The sequence below is a fragment of the Crocuta crocuta genome, unplaced genomic scaffold, assembly GCF_008692635.1.
Source record: "Crocuta crocuta isolate KB4526 unplaced genomic scaffold, BGI_CrCroc_1.0 scaffold14, whole genome shotgun sequence".
NCBI classification, from domain to species: domain Eukaryota; kingdom Metazoa; phylum Chordata; class Mammalia; order Carnivora; family Hyaenidae; genus Crocuta; species Crocuta crocuta.
The window spans coordinates 4,013,827-4,031,191 of record NW_027530209.1 but is presented as its reverse complement, the minus strand read 5'-3'; the positions used below and the strand labels follow the sequence as shown (position 1 = coordinate 4,031,191).

The 17,365-nt window shown below is 39.1% G+C and overlaps 1 protein-coding gene across 8 annotated transcripts in view; it reads left to right on the top strand.

Annotated features, from left to right (window-relative positions):
• PPP1R9A (protein phosphatase 1 regulatory subunit 9A) overlaps positions 1-17,365 on the top strand; it is a 321,919-nt gene that overhangs the window by 285,582 nt on the left and 18,972 nt on the right. For 5 of the 8 annotated variants that reach the window (XM_077765379.1, XM_077765377.1, XM_077765376.1 and 2 more), the window contains 2 exons: positions 10,790-10,877; positions 10,977-11,060. The exons of the other annotated variants lie outside the window; for them this stretch is intronic. In XM_077765379.1, the coding sequence (XP_077621505.1) occupies positions 10,790-10,877; positions 10,977-11,060 (172 nt within the window). The remainder of the gene's footprint in view (positions 1-10,789; positions 10,878-10,976; positions 11,061-17,365) is intronic. 8 annotated transcript variants of the gene reach the window in all.

The window sequence follows — 17,365 nt, the reverse complement described above, 5'->3', positions numbered from 1 at the left end:
CGCTTGGGTGGCTTAGTCGGTTAAGCGTCCAACTTTCGCTTAGGTCAGGATCTCGCAGTTCGTGGGTTCGAGCCCCGCAGTCGGGCTCTGTGCTGACAGCCAGCTCAGAGCCTGGAGCCTGTTTCAGTCTGTGACCCCCTCTCTCTCTGACCCTCCCCTGCTCACGCTGTCTCTCTCTCTCTCCTAGAAATAAATAAAACATTTAAAAAAAAATAAAAACTGAAAATAAGTAAAATAAATATTCAAAATAATAGGAACAGAGCAACCAAAAATCGGAATATAGAAAGGAGAAGGTAAAAGACATAAGTAGTATTTAATTTTTATTGAAAGGAAAACCCTGTTATTAACCCCCCCCACACACAAAAATATGGTAAAAGTGTAAATTATTCCTGCTAAAGGTGCACAGCCCTCTGGAATAACACATTAAGAAAAATAAAGACAAACAAAATAACATTAGAAAAAAGAAAGGAGATACAGAGCTTAAAAAATTATTTTTTAAAGATAGTATGTGAACTCAGTACATTTAAAGATCTAGAGAGGGGCGACTGGGTGGCTCAGTTGGTTGAGCGTCTGACTTTAGCTCAGGTGATGATCTGGGTTCTAGCCCTACGTTGGGTTCTGTGCTGACAGTTCAGAGCCTGGAGCTGTTTCGGATTCTGCGTCCCCCTCTCTCTCTGCATGAACATGAAAAAAAAATTTTTTTTAAAGAAAAATCTCGAGGACATGGAGTTTCCTACTAAACTGGTCTACTCAAATCTGTCTAAGAAAACTTGGATAAACTAATAGTCACAGAAATATGAAATGTGTTTTTACAAAAGTTTCCATTTAGAAAGTCACCAGACCCAGGTGGTTATATAACTGAATTCTGCTTAACCTAGTAAAAAAATAGATAGGCACTATTTTATGCTAGTTGTTACAGTTAGGGTGTTTCTCATTTATTTAAATAGTCAGAGTCCTAAAAACTGATAAAAACTGTGTGGAAAAAAGAAATCATAAGCATGTAGATTCATTTTAAATATGATGCTAGTCAATTGAATGCAGGAGTGCAAGTTAATTATATTCCATAATCAGGTAGCATTGATTCTGAAAATGTAAGAATATTTAAACATTAGGAAATCTAACTGTAAATCATCATATTAACAAAGGAAAGATAAAGTGTTATAATATTAATAGAAGTTGAGAAGAATTTTATATAATTTGTCAGACATTTTCAGTAAAAACTTGTTAAAGTAAAACTGGAATTAGAAAAAAAATCTGAATATGATTGATTACTTGCCAGTGATCAATCACTAAATAGTGACTCTTAAATCATTTGCACAAAAATTGGGCATAAGACAGGAGTGCAAACAATCATCACGATTTTCAAGTCTATTTTGAGAATTTTTTAATTGTAGGAAGATAAGAACATCAAAAAATCAGTAAAAGTTGAAATAGAAAAAGCAAAAGTATCTTTATTTAAAGATTATATGAATATTCATCTAGAAGATTAAGTGGTCAGATATAAAATAAATATATAAAATCAATACCTTGATGTATGTAAGGTTGAAGTGTCTGCAACTTACTTTGAAATGCATTTGAATATCAATGGATTAATAGATGACTAGAAGCTATACGTAGTAAATGGAAATTGGAAGATATAGGTGGTGCATATACATTTGTTCACTGTAAGAACTTTTTGTCTTTTGAAAAAAATTGAATGACAGAAAGATATGTCATTTTTGCCTGTCCTGATCTAAAGATTTGATACACTATTTTGTGGAACTTGATAAGCTGATCCTAAATTTATAAGAAAGGAAAAAAGGCCAGAGTACCTGAGACTCTTGAAGAAGAACGAAGTGGAAGATCCTGGCTTACCTGATAACCTGAAATTATTAAAAAGCCACAGAATTAATTCTGCATATTATTTGTACAGAGGTTTACAAACAGATTCAAGAATAAAGAGCAAAGAAGCATATTACATATACACACACATTTCATATATATGTGAACTTATTTTATGACAACTGCATAAGAAGGGCCGATCAGTGGAGAAAGATTAGAGTTTTTAACAAGTTGTTTTGGGACAACTGGTTATCCATATTTTTAAAAATTATATTAGACCTCCCCATCTCATACCTTGAAAAAAAAATACATTCAAGCTAGATTTAAGGTAGAAAATAAGTGGATAAAGCAACTATAAAACTATTAAGGAGACTTTTTTTAATGTTCATTTATTTTTGAGAGAGAGAGAGAGAAAGTGCAGGGAGGGGCAGAGAGAGAGGGAGACAAAGAATCCCAAAGAGGGTCTGCACTGCCAGCGCTCGAACCCACGAACCATGAGGTCATGACCTGAGCTGACATCAGGAGTCAGACTCATGGCAACTGAACCATGCAGGTGCCCCCCAACTATAAAACTTTTAAAAAGGCTGTATGGAATATTTTTGTGACTTCAGGGTAGGGGAAAATTTCTTAAATAAGACACAAAGGAAAAAGAAAACAAAAAGAAAAGATTAATAACATCAGTTGATAGTAAAATTAGGAATTTCTGTTTCTCAAAGACACAACCAAGAACCCCACAAAATTGGAGAAGATATTTACTGGCTGTGTAACTAATATAGAATTACTATCCAGATTATATAAAGAACTTGTATAAATCACTAAGGAGGACAAATAACACAGGAGAAAATATATAATGTCTTGAACAGGCACTTCATAGAAAATGAAAACCAAAAGCCCAAAATATGTATCAAAGTTGTTCAGTGGTATTAGTAATCAGGAAAGTATCAGATAAGCCAGATGAGATACCATTTTATACTTGCCAGATTGCCATAAATATTAAAGTCTGATGTTACCAAATACTGGAAAATATGTAGAATAACCAGAGACTAAATAGTGCTGGTGGAATGTAAATTGAGGCAAGCTCTTTAGAAACCATTCGGCATTTACTTAGGCATGCCCTATGTCCCAGCCAGGGTTTATATAGCCTATGTTCACCTACTAAGAATCATGTACGAGAGTACTGAGAGCAGTCCTACTGTGTGATAACAAAACCTGAGAACACCTGAAAACTGGGAAGTACTGGGATAATCACTAGTAAGAAAAGTTAAATGAATTGTAGTGTATTCATATCATGAATCTCTGGTACAAGACATTGAGAGGATAAACCAAATTACAGAATACCTATGACTTTATTTATATAATCCTAAAAAGTATTCATGAATTACGTAGAGATACAAACAAAATGTTGAGGTTATAAGTGGGAATGACAGAGTCAGTTTCTTGGCAGAGAGTGTTCAGGAATTGAAGGACATACTTCATAAATATAAACTGTGGTGAGAGTAGGGAGCAGGGATAAATAAAATGGGTGTTTTTTTTTTAATTGGCTTTTCTTTATACTCTAGAACTATCTGAGTAATATTCTTGGTTAGAGTAGTCAATATGCATAATAAAAGACCCCATATACAAAGTTAATTGAGAAACTTTAATACACAGGTACCTTCAAAGAATTTTTTAAAAGTCAAAAATAGGCAAAGGAAATAAACAGTTTGCTGAAGAGAAAATTCATATTGCTTATAGAACAAGATGACCAGAGAAATGTTCATTTAAATTAAATACCCATTGAATTGCCAAAACTTTTAAAGAATTCCACCTACCAATGTCAATAGTGGTGTGGGATACGTTGCAGGTGTGATTGTACATCATCACATTTTTGAAAAGTGCCTACTCATCTGTCTCTACCAAATCAAAAATTGTAATCTTTCTAAAAATGGATCATGAACATAGAAATGCATTTGATTTGGGAGGCTCAATCTGTTTATAACTCTTGGTAAGCACCAGAGTTTATTCATGATATTTTCCCCTTAGTTTCCTTTCCTGAACCTATTGATTGCTAGAATAAGCACCAGAGTTTATTCATGATATTTTCCCCTTAGTTTCCTTTCCTGAACCTATTGATTGCTAGAATTAGGACTCAGAAGTCCTAAGCACAGCTTTTCTAGAAGTTTTGGGGTAAAAATTGAGTACTTAGAAAGTAAAAAAAAAAAAAAATTACCAATAGAGGCAAAAGAAAATATGTCAATCCTGCTAATTCATCATCAAAGGTAGTTCTCAAGCGGTGGAGGACTTGCATGGCAATTTTGGCCTATTTTCGAAAGAATTGAAGACTTCAAAAACTCTCGTTAGTTAACCTAAATTGTGGATTATAATGGCACTACTATAGATGCACACTTGTGGCAATATCATTCTCTTTAGAAAAATACACATAGACTTTAACTGGTCCATAAGAAGACACAACAGCAGACACGTATATTTTGGAGCAATTGGTCAATACGTTGTGGTCTACTGTTTACCACACATAATGAGCTATCTGCAAGAAGTGACATTATAGCCCGCAAGTGTGGATCACTCACACATGAAATATGACCCCCGAATTGTTTTACATTGCTAAATATCATTTAGATTATTTCTCTCTTTTACTTCTACTTTGTCATGATTCTTTGAAGTCAGCAGATGTTTCCTTTCAGATGGGAGGAGTAGAACATGGATTTAGATTGTGCTCTGCACTACACCAGCAGTAATGGAGGATTAAAATGTGAGAATTCCATCCTTTCCCGAAAGCCTCCCTTGTCTGCTGCTCTCTCTTCTTTGGGATTAAGCTCTCAGCTGTAGTCAACAGGAAACAAGATGGGAGGCAGGTAGCTTCTTTCCCAGAGGCCGAGTACTTGGGCTGTCCCCTTTTCAGCCTTCCTGGGCTGATGGTGCTTCGGAGTAACAGGGAAGAAGCAGTTCATTGAACTTTGATAAAGTAGTAACTTTATAGTCAGTTGCTAGTGCAATAACCACGGTTAGATACTATAAGCAGATAAAAACTGTGCCTCACATTCTTTTGTTCCCCTGATAAAAAATGTCCAGCCTTCCGTGTTCATTGACATTAATCCATTCATTTGTGTATCTACAAACAAATAGCTATTGAGCAGCAACTCTGTGTCAGGCATTGTGCTAAAGGCTGGATATACAATAATTAACAAGATTCCATCTTTTCCCTCAAGGAGTTTGCAGACTAGAGATATAGATATAGATACAGAAACAGATCTTATTGTTAGTTTGTGTTGTGACAGATCCTGTCTCTGACACCCCACAATCACTACCATCAATGACTGGGAAGGCCCTATTCTCTCCTGCCTTCCACTCTCAGGCTGTTACACCTGGAAAGATGTCAAAGGGACCATCAGTCACTGACTCTCAGCCTATTACCAGTTGGTACCTTGAAAGTCAAGGGTCTGGTCCTCAGGTTTCTAAGTCCAGAAACTTAATACACATTCAGATTTAATCAAGGTCAGAGTGACTGATTCTTGCTGTTCTAGCTTAGAAAACACTGATTTCTAGAAACTAATTTTCTGATTTACTTTGGGAGGTACAGCTGACATAATAACCAACATTATTCGTATGTTCCGTTCTCTCTCCCCTGGTTGGTAGGTTCATAAATCAGAAAGTTGCTCAGTGAGCATAAAATGAGAGTGAAGTTAACTGGATATGTATACGGGATATGCTCATTAGACTGGGCTGACTGATGAATGGCCTGTTTCACCAAAGCACCACTGTTAACTTAAGCATTTTGGGGTCCCTCCAGGATTCTCCCTCCCCACTTCCCAAGTATCCTTAATATCCTTAAAACATTAGGACATTGCAGGGGCTGGTGCAGTGTGGGTTATCAGAGTGGGACCTACCTTCGTGTCCTCAAAGCCCAATTTGAGGAATAACATTCTGTAAAATGTTTGAGTCCCTTGCAATATGAGACTACTCTAGAGTTGGACTCAACAGACGTTAGGTATGGTTAACCCAGTTTCCCTCTGTGTGTGTGTGTGTGTGTGTGTGTGTGTGCGTTTACATGTGAGGTTCTTATAACTCATTGGCTCATCAGAAGATGAGCTAGAATGAGGTTCGGCAAGACCTCATGTCTACATTCTTGCCTAACTCCCTACTCCTGGGAAATTGTGTTCTTCTCCAAACCCACATTAAATCGCACCTCCTTTAATGGATTCTTAGTAGACCCTACCCATTTCCAGGCACAGTGAATTATTCACTTCTCTCTGATCCCACAGAAATTTTCCCACTGTTAACTTCTACTTCTATCACTGTGTGTGTGGTAAGTGATGATCTAGTTGTCAGGGATGAGCTGGTTTTCTCATTCATCTCTTTCCTCTTTGTGTTCTTGGTCCCCAGTATAATTGATGCTTCATAAGTTTCTTGAATAAATTAATAGGCATGCATCTCCAGATAACCAGTGCAGGTTATCAAACCAAATCTGGGCCTCACCTGATTTTATAAAGTCTTACTGGAACATGGCCATATTCATTTAGCTAGGTATTGTCTACTCTGATGCTACAGTTAGCAGAGGTGAGCATTTGTAACAGAGACTGCATAGCCCCAAACCTAAAACATTTGCTATCTGGCCCTTTACAGAAAAAGCACACTGACCCCTGGTCTACGCATTTATTCTATTTTCCTTCTATTCATCGTTGCTGGATAAACTCTGAAAATATCTTAGTCTCTGGTTGTCACTAGAGACTAGGCTAGATTTTTCTAAAGGTAATATGTCATTATTTTTGGTCTAATAATTTATTTACTACAAGGAAATTATTAAGTTACAGCTATATTTCACTACAGTCTCAAGGCTAACAATGTGCAGGTATTATTGAACAACTAATTGAAGTTGGGTGTTTTCTAACTTGTGTCAACACCACATTCACAAATCATCATTTTGTTGTCATATTTGAGGGACCTCAATGGAAAATGGGGTATAAGAGTCCCATGTAACTGGATAAATGATAAACATCTAACCCCACTTCATTTAAAGCAAGAGAAGTATAAGATTATTTCCAGAGATTTGTAAAAGAAGTTATATAACAGTAGAAGGCATGAAAATATTTTCTTCATGCTCATTCTCTGAGTAGCCTAATAGTAACATTTTGGCCTCTAAACTTTCATAGCATTGGGCTTTTGTTTAAGGTTAAAAAGAGTATATTAAGCACTATCAGTGTTTTGCTTGTGATTTCTAGAGATTATTACTTGAAGTTTATATAGGGCTATTAGCACATTGCCTGACACAGAAGATATCTTCAAAAATATTTGCTGAATTGGGGCACTTGGGTGGCTCAGTAGGTTAGGTATCCAACTCTTGTTTTCGGCTCATGTCATGATTTCGTGGTTCATGGGGCTCCACACTGACAGCGTAGAGCCTGCTTGGGATTCTCTCTCTCTATCTGACCCCTCCAAAATAAATAAAATAAGCTTAAAAAAATATATTGGCTGAATTAATGTTCTTGCAAGTAGAATCTGGCTTTGCAAAATTTTTACAGGATTCATTTATCATAGATATAATGCATTAGGCATTATAGTAGGGATAGTAAATTCTATCATCGGTCAGAGGAGGGGTGAGGTTACATCTAGCTGATACTGGTAAATAAGACTTGACCAAGAACGTACAATGAGAGTGACCATTGAAGGATTTGGGTGGGGTGAGGGGAAGGATGGGCAAGGCAGGCAGATAAGGCAGGGAAGTGGCATTAGCAGAGACAGGCACACAGGAGATGGCTTGAAAGGAATGGGGCTGCCCCAGCCTGCCTGAAGCAGTTTGCTTATGCAGTGTAGATGACTGCAGCAAAATTGAACAAGAAGGTTAAGTCATTAGCTCTATAATTTAAATGCCGTAGATACCTCGCCATATTACTAGGCAACCACAGACGTTTGAACAGAGGGGTAAAAAGAAAAAGACATCAAGTATGGGGAGGTTGAGTCAAGAGACCCTGGGAGGGATAACTTCTAAAGAGGAGCAGCAGACAGCGGCAGGAGAGAGCCATGTAAGAAGCCCTGGAGTGGGAGTTGCGCAGACCCAGGGGAAGGAAACAAGGAAGACAGAGCTGATCACAGGGTTTCTAGCTTCAGAATATGGTCCTGTCATCAACAGAAAATAAGGAGTCAGAAATATTATTGGGGGAAGAAATTAACTCATATTTTAAATAAAGAAGGTCGTGGGCCCAGGAGAGAAGCTGGGCTAGGGGAGCAGACTGGGGAGTCCCCAGAGGGAAGGAAGAGGTAGTCAGGAATCTTACTGCAGTGAAAGGAAGGAGAATGCAGCACAAGATGAGAAAGGCCTTACTTGGCATGTAGCCACCAGTAGATCATTCACTGTCTTTAAGAGTGAAGGCCAGGTTGCCAAAGCTTAAAGCACGCAACCCCGCTCAGACTTCTGATTGCCCTTGAAGGTAGTATTGGAGAGATTTCAAAAAGCCTAATGGAGATTTTACATAAAGCTAAATAAATAATCAAATAATCAAAAACAAGTTATTTTTTTTTCTTTCCCTGCAATCCTACCAACCAAGTGTTGATTTCTATGTAGACTAGAAGTCCTAATATGCATTAAAGATGTATTTGATTGATTTAAAATAGGGAAGTGCATTATTACTTAATCTTGCCTCTTCAGCCTTGTGAAAGCCTTCATTTAAGTGTTCCTTGGAACACAGTTTGGCAAATGTGTGAGATCATGATGTGAGGTTGCCTGGCAGCAGGCTCTGTAATGGGCAGAATCAGGCTTTTAGTCCCAAGATGCCCAAACAACTGCGACACTAATAGGTTACAGAATGTTTCCGTGTGCATTGTCTCATCTGGTCCTCTCACCACTCGTTAAAACATCTTCCTGCTACCTCTAATTCAGAAAATAATTAGGCAGTCTCCTTTTCAACACTGCACAGTCCTAGCCATTAAGAGTTGCTTCAGGATTGATCTGAAGGAATCTGGCACTTTTTTCCCCCTTTGGCTTCTGTTAAGAAAATCGAAATCCTCCTTTTTTAAAATTTTATGTCCATTAGCAAAATCACCTCAGAAGGCATTTGTGCCGTGTCCATGGATTTCCTGTATGTGTATATCTCACATCTGTGGCTATTCAATCCCATCACCCAGGGTAATGATGCAAATATTCATAATAAATATTTGAGGCTAGAAATGGATTTTGATATGGACATATCTCTGACCCTTCTGTTTAAGTACATTCCAAGGAATTATTGTAATCTGAGGATCATTAACTAAAAATATGAAGAGCTCATTGCTAAAAATCTTAAAAAGAGAGTTTGTAAACATCCTGTACTTCTTTAGAGCTTTGAACATAGACTTCTAAATAAGAACGGTGTTCACTTCGTGTTTTGTGTGTGTGTGTGTGTGTGTGTGTGTGTGTTTAGAAATTTCTCCTGAAATACAATTATAAGCAAAATTAATTAGCAAGATTAATTAAACACTTCTGTAAGAGCACTATTCTCTCTACACTCCACACCAGAAAATTGCTGGAATATTTTTAATTTTACGAAGATAGAGACAGACACCAACAGACAATTAGGAAAGAGTAGTTTCACACACCAATATGCATCAAATTTAAAACGCCCCTTGTTAATCATCTCAGATGACTGGATATGCTGAAACTTAACACTCAACCACATCCTTTGCTAAATCGTTAGAGCCTTACGAGTTATCTACCATGTTCAAGGAGGAACACGTGCCACCTGTGGAATTGAACTCCTACATTTGACATTGAACGCCATCTCCTCTGATGGACTTGGCATCATTTTGAGTATTCCCATCCCCCAGCAGTTGCTGCCCTTGAGAGCCAGCATAACTCAAAGAAGCAAAGATCATTCAACAGCAAACACTGAGGAAATTTTGGCATCTTCCACATCACAGGAGGCCAGCCAAGTTGTGCTCCTACCGGTCTTCTAAGAGAAGCCTTTCAAAGATATAAATGTTTTATAGCTGAGCCCCAGCTTAAGAAGTCTCCCCCGTGTTCTGCCCTCCTCAGTTCCAGACTGGCCATAGGCCATTAGCAAGGGAGAGACCAGAAGGGAAAGTTTTGCCTCTCACTTTCTCCCTGAATCTCCCAGATTCTCAGGCCTGACTTTCTCTACTGGACTTGGGAGATATGAGGGAAGTGGGCTGGGTTCTTGTCAGAAGGCACCAAATCCAAAGGCAGAAAAGGCATGAAGGACAGGGCCCAGGCATTATTTCTTTTTAAGGTTGATTTATTTATTTTGAGAGCAGGATGGGGGGCTCATGTGCACTCGTGTGCGTGAGGTGGGGAGAGACAGAGACAGAGGGAGAGGGAGAGAAAGAATCCCAAGCAGGCTCTGCTCTGTCAGCATGGAGCCCAATGTGCGGCTCTATCTCACAAACTGTGAGATCATGACCTGAGCCGAAATCAAGACTTAGACACTTAACCGACTGAGCCACCCATGCTCCCTGAGAGCCTGGACATTTGAAACAGGGTTGGAGCCAGAGAAGGAACAAAAGGAAAGTCATGTTGGTCCCTGCTTTGAATGTAAAGAATTATGGGTGCCTGGGTGGCTCAGCTGGTTAAGCATCCGACTTGATTTCAACTCAGGTCATGATCTCGAGGTTCATGAGTTCAGGCCCCACATTGGGTTCCGTGCTTACAGCATGAGGCCTGCTTGGGATTCTCTCTCTCTGACTCTCCTCTGCTTGTGTGCTCTCTCTCAAAATAAATTTTAAAAAAGAATTACTTGATAGTGTTTATTCTTGCTTACTTTGTTCATTCCAATTTATTTGAATCCAAAAACTCTTTGTGATGAATGTTGGGCCTTTGTCCAACAGGACCTCTCCTGGCTTAACTGAATGTTTCTCAANCAATATTTTCTTTTATACTTTGGAATTGAAGTAAACTCTTTAGATTCAGAGATGCACTGACTTTGGACTCCTAGCCTTAAAAAATAATTATTATTGGTCTTTTTCACATCTGTGTATATCCTAGATGGTGCTAAAGATCCCAAATCACTAAGGGCATCCAGTTCACTGGTGGTGCAAGGAGGAAAAATTAAGCGCAAGTTTGTGGACCTGGGGTAAGCATTTCATGACGTAAAACACGAACCCTCTGTGAAAGAAGGATTAAAAGAGAAAAATGTCAGCATCCCCTTTCTGACTTTGTGCTGTTCTTATAGGGCACCTTTGCGAAGGAATTCCAACAAGGGCAAGAAATGGAAAGAAAAAGAAAAAGAAGCCAATAGGTTTCCTCCAGGTAGCAGGTACGGGTGGGTGATCTACACTTCCTGGCCCCCCCTACTGTTCACCAGAATCACTGGTCAGTATCTGTGAGCTGAGACGATCTACCTAGAAGTGAGACGAAAAGGAAATTGCACAATCAGCTTATATTTGCCTTGCCCCAGTTATAACCTCCACTGGCTTTGGGAATATCCACTGGCTTAACTGAAGAATTACAGTCATATGTGCAGTTTCAGTAAATGTTTATCCAACTACAGCATCCGTGTATCCATGTGATATGTCAGCCAGGCACATTTCAGGGGGCTTGCCTGGCTACCCACAGTACTAGTCCTCTTTTTGTTAAGTCTGAAAAAGGATGATTTTACATTTAAGAACCTTGTTGTCTTTCAAGATTGTTCTGTCCACATGCATGTAAGAAAGACCCTCGTCTCTTGCTGGACTTAGCTGCTTAATTGCTTTTTTTCAGGCCCTACCAACTCTGCTGCTTGTTCAGCAAAGACTTCCCTGTAGAGAAGTAAGCTTTATAATGCATGCTGTCAAGTGTCCCCAGTTTTATTCTGAGATCACATCATTTTAAGTTCAGATTTGTATCAGGAGACTATTAATAAAGCATGGAGCTTGACTGCCTGGGTTTGGATCAGCACTCTCCCAGCTATCGCCTCTAAAGTCTTGGACAAATTATTTAACCCGTTTGCCTCCACTTCCTCGTGTGAAGTAGAGTGAATAACTGTAGCTACCTAATGACTGTAGCGGAAGGATTAAGTGAGTTTTCATACAAAGCATTTAAAATGGTACCTGGCACATTGATATTTAAAGCTAATAATAAAGATAACGATTGTCTATAATTATTATTTGCAAGTTACAAAGCAGTTTTACACTTATCACTGTATTCGATCCTTATAATAAGATGGGGAGGGCAGACAATAAATAATACCAGACTTTATGAGGAACTTCCCCGTCCTAGCACTTAATTGATTTGGCCACAACTCTGCAACAGGGCTTGTGCTTCCTGTCGAGGTGTCTTTCCTCCAGTTATTTATGCACCTAATGATGTGTAAATTTCTTTATGAAATTTGGGAATAATCTCATTAGCGTAGACTAAGGAAGAAACAATGCTAACAATAAAAAATCGTAAAATCATTTAGGGTCCACTTATCCGTTTTATAGGTTGTCCTCTGCTGTTTCTTTTTCTTCTTTTTTCTTTTTTCTGGCAAACAACTTGGTGAGAAATTGTACCTTCTTCCTGGGACTGTAGGACAGTAGGTGAGGCGTGAGAAGAGATCATTCCTATGTTAATTGTGTTAGTCTGTTGTTTTGTTTTGTTTGTTTTGTTTTTTAATGTTGTACGCTGGAGAAAGGACAGAAAGCTCCGTTTGCATTGAGGACACCGGTCTCGGGAAAAATAAGTCGATGATACAACGCAAAAGCAATTAAACTTTGTGTTGTTTCAGAGTGAGACATAGAAAAGTGTACTCTGTGCCTTAAAATTAAGAATAGAAAACTATCAGGGGCGCCTGGGTGGCTTAGTCGGTTAAGCGTCCGACTTTCCGACTTTCGCTTAGGTCATGATCTCGCGGTTTGTGGGTTCGAGCCCCGCGTCGGGCTCTGTGCTGACTGCCAGCTCGGAGCCTGGAGCCTGTTTCAGTCTGTGACTCCCTCTCTCTCTGACCCTCCCCTGCTCACGCTGTCTCTCTCTCCTAGAAATAAATAAAACATTTAAAAAAAAAAAAGAATAGAAAACTATCAAATATATACTCCCGATTAAAAAAAAAAAAACAATAAATAATGACGCTGTTTGAGAGAGAGAGAGAGAGGTGCCCAGATACACAACGGGAGACAAGCCGGGACACTTCTCCAGTAACACTGCAGTCCCTTTGCTCCCTGGACTTCTGAGACAGTCCCTAGCTATCACCTTGAGGTGCCGCCCTAAAAGGGGTGTACGTGAGGCATCCAGCAGTGGGGAGAAGGTTTGGCTCAATTTCATCGCAGTGGCCAGAGGGTCCCACCCCCTTGTACAGGGTCGAGGTGAAAAGCAAGCAAATCTTTATTCTGTTGGCGAGTGCTCACCTTTCTCTAGGCAAACCGCAGGGAGTCAGGGGTGGGCCATCGCTGCAGCTAACGCCAGCTTTTGAACCAGCAGCCAACTAGCTCTGCGTTTTTAAAATACTAACTCTGGAGTCTTTCTGCTTCGGTGGTCACAAGTATTTACATACATACCAATGCTACAAAATCATTTTCAATTGGAATCATAAATGTCTAATTATCTGTAATTACGGTAAAGTTTTGACAGGGCTGACAGGAATTCATAGAAATGCAGTCCTGGAAGAAGAGGGACTATTTCTGTGTCACAAAAAATGACTTTTTGAGCTGTCGCAGTAATTGGTTAATGCTAATCAAATCTAATGACAGTCTGTGTTCTCCTATAGAGATTGATGATGGGCCCAGAACCTTTTAAAACATATGGCAGGAAGCGGAGTTCCTGCCCTGTAGGAGCTTAATGCAATTGAGTTGGTTTCACAGGGTCCCTGCAGGTAGGTGGCTGACCAGCCCAGGAGCTGCGGGGTCCCCTTCCAGCTGTGGAGGGCTGGGAATAAACTCATCACGTCCATGCAGCATTCGCAGAAAAATGGGGGAATAATTCATGGATTGAGTTAGTAATCTTATCTCTTAGGCTTTTCATTATTAGGCTGTAAAAATCTGCTGAAGTCATTCAATGAGTTGTAGCCTGAGGCTGTCAGACTCTAAAGAGGCAAGACTGTGCTAAGTTCGCCCTTGGTCTTAGTTTTTTCCTTCTTCAAGAGTTAAGAGTTTATTTTATTGTATTGCTTGTGGAGACATAGTGACTCAGATACGTGAGCAACATGAAACAAATAGATAAGGTTAAATAATGATAATAATGAATAAGCCCTACAAGAAATATGGCTTGGTTCTATCCTTTTCCCATGTGTCCTCAGTGAACGCGGATTTAAATAGGCAGTAGAGCAGATAACAGAAGCGGGAAGCATGTGGTTGTCAGAGCTTGTTCACACCAAAGAGTAAAATAAAATACTCTCCTAATTCTAGCGTAAGTAGCCACTGATGTCAGTGGAGTGCCTGCTTTGGAGCCCTGTGGGAGAAACTCCCAGTTGAGTTACTGAATGGGAAGCCCTGTGAGCAGTCGTGTGTATCTTAGAGCAAGGCTAGATGGTGGCGTGTGGGTGATCGACCCGGAAGGGAGATGGAACTCCTTTGCGGAAGCGAATTTGCATTGACCTTAAAAGTATGAACTGTGGAAAATCATGGGGCCAGAATCCAAGTGTTCACCCTCACTTTGCCAGGCTCTGGCAATTTCTTGGACCTTCGTTTCCCACCAAAAAAATAATTAGGTGGATTCAAACACTGTGGTCTCTACTCCCCACCCATCACTGTCTGTGCTGTCCAGTATGGTGGCTTCTAGTCAGATGCGGCCACTGAGCACTAGAAATGTAGCTAGTCTATACTGAAATGTGTTGTAGGAGAAAGTGCATGCAGGATTTCAAAGACTGAGTACGAAAAAAAAAAAAAGAATGTGAAATATCTTATTAAAAATGTTATACCAATTACGTATTGAAATAAAAATATTTTGAATATTTTAGGTTAAATAAAATATAAATTAATTTTACCTCTTTCTTAAGTGACTCCCAGAAAAGTTTAATTTATATATGTAATTCATATTATATTTTTGTTGGATAATGTTGATCTGAATGATTCTATGTAAAACATCCTCTCTTTGAGTTCTAACTCATCATTACATTGGTCTGTAAATTAGCATGTTTTCATGATTGTTTATTCTTTTTTATTTTTTTAATTTAAGTATAATCAATAGTATCATATTAGTTTTAGGTACAGTGTAATGATTCAACCTCAATTCTATACGTTATTCAAGGCTCATCACAATATGTGTGCTCCTTTTTGTCTATTCTTTTTTAAATCTATACCTATTCCTCTGTGTTCCAAATATAACTTGTTTACACACAGAGGTACAAAAGATACCATAATATGATTTATTTTAAAGGCAAATTGGATAGGGGAAAAAAAAGATAAAGCGAAAAGTAAGGTTGGTACTTAAAATGTAACATCTTCAAAAATACCTTCATAGTAAATATAACAATGGCCTTCAGTAAAAGCCAAGAGCATGATGTCAGAGTAAAGAGTCTGGATTCTGTCATAGCTGCACAACGTCTTGTGCAACCTGTCTGTGTCCATTTCGTCGTCTGTAAGATGGAAATGTTCGTACCTCTTCAGGTCGTCAGGAGTATTGGGAGTCACATTTAAGCACATTTAAGTCCCTAATGAATGTAAACAGTTATCATTACCATTGTTACTATTTAAAACAATTCTGATCAGGGGCCCCTGGGTGGCTTAGTCGGTTAAGTGCCCGACTTTCGCTTAGGTCATGATCTCGCGGTTCGTGGGTTCAAGCCCCGCGTCGGGCTCTGTGCTGACTGCCAGCTCAGAGCCTGGAGCCTGTTTCAGTGTCTGTGACTCCCTCTCACTCTGACCCTCCCCTGCTCACGCTGTCTCTCTCTCTCTCCTAGAAATAAATAAAAAATATTAAAAAAAAAAAACCAATTCTGATCAGAGGAATGTAAAACAAAGTATTCTCTGTATGTATTTTGCTGGCCTCCTGTTCATCCATTGTTAATTTCAGTGATAATCTTGAAGAATGAGTGGACTGAGCATTATAGCTCAAACAGCCCTTCATAGATACTTCTCTCAAAGAACCTTTAGGTAAATCAAGGCATTACAGTGAGTTTGAGATCATTGTGACATGTACCTGGAGGGCAGCTCTGCCCTGATGCTGAGCGAGGGCACAGCCTCTGCTCCTCCAGCTCTCTCAGAAGAGTTGAGGAGAAGGACGAGCAAATGTGCCTGAAGAGAGTAGCACCTCGCCTCTGCCTAACAGAGACACCCCTCAGAGAAGCCAACACTTCTCTTTCAAACAAAATGATTTTAAAGGTGCGCCCGCCTGGCTTGGTGTCCGACTCTCGATTTCATGACCTCACAGTTCATGAGCCCAAGCCCCTCACTGGGGCTGTCAGTGCAGGGCCTCGTTAGGATTCTCTCTCTCCCTCTCTCTCTGCCCCTCCCCTACTTGCATACCTGCTTTCTCTTAAAACCAAATAAACATTTTTAAAAATTTATTTTAAAGAACAGGAAACAAAAATGCTATTGTAAATGGCCAGAGGAGAATGGCCATTAGAGAATGGCAAAATAATTTGAGCCTGGCAAGTTGGGATTTTTTTTAAGTAATTTTATTTAATTTATTTTTAAAGTTCATTTATTATTTCTGAGAGAGAGAGAGAGAAAGAGAGGGAGAGAGAACAAGTGGGGGAGGGGCAGAGAGAGAGAGGGAGATACAGAATCCAAAGCAGACTCCAGGCTCTGAGCTGTCAGCACAGAACCCAATGTGGAGCTTAAACTGGTGAACCATGAGATCATGACCTGAGCCGAAATCGGACACATAACCAACTGAGCCACCTGGCAAGTTTTAAAGCAAATGTTTAAAGCATGAGCATTGGTGATGAAAACTCTGTCAAGCTCCTACAGAGTGCTTAACTTTGACAATATAACTTCTGCGGATTCTTCCCTTCACTTGATATTTTGCATGCCCAAAGGTTGCTTTCTTTTTAAAAAGGAGATTGAGTTATAAATTAAAAGTAATTTATTAAAGTCTCCAATTTGTAAAACTTACCTTTTTTTGAGTTCCAGTTCAACTTACAAATCTTGTTGTTATATTTATACGTCTGGTAAAATTTTATGAAAAATAAAAGCAGTCATCTCTATGGAGACCTCTGAATACTGTTAGCTTAGACTCAGTAGCATGGACCTGATCCCCCCATTAATGTCTGTCCTGGTTTTAGAAAACTGCACTCATAAATTTTATCTTTTCAGTTTTGTTTTTAAGTACTTCCCAGTGCTTGAAACTTGACTAACTTTTACATTCCTAATACGTCAATGCTTTTCCACTTGAAAAAACTCAAAAATCTAGTAGCTTAAAATGATGAAATAGTGACTCTGAACACCCACTGCTCTTAGCAATTTGATTATTTTATATCCTAACCAGTTAAACATATTAAGATAGAATCAGCAGACAAACTTCTCTCTCAGATTTCTAATAATACAAATTTTCTTAAATCCTAAGCAATGTATTTATTATCCCCAAACCTAACATTTTTCTTATGATAATATTAAATTTTTATTTACATAATTCTCTTGATGTTTCATTTTAAACCTTCCCGGGGCGCCTGGGTGGCTCAGTTGGTTAAGCGTCTGACTTCGGCTCAGGTCACGATCTCACGGTTCGTGG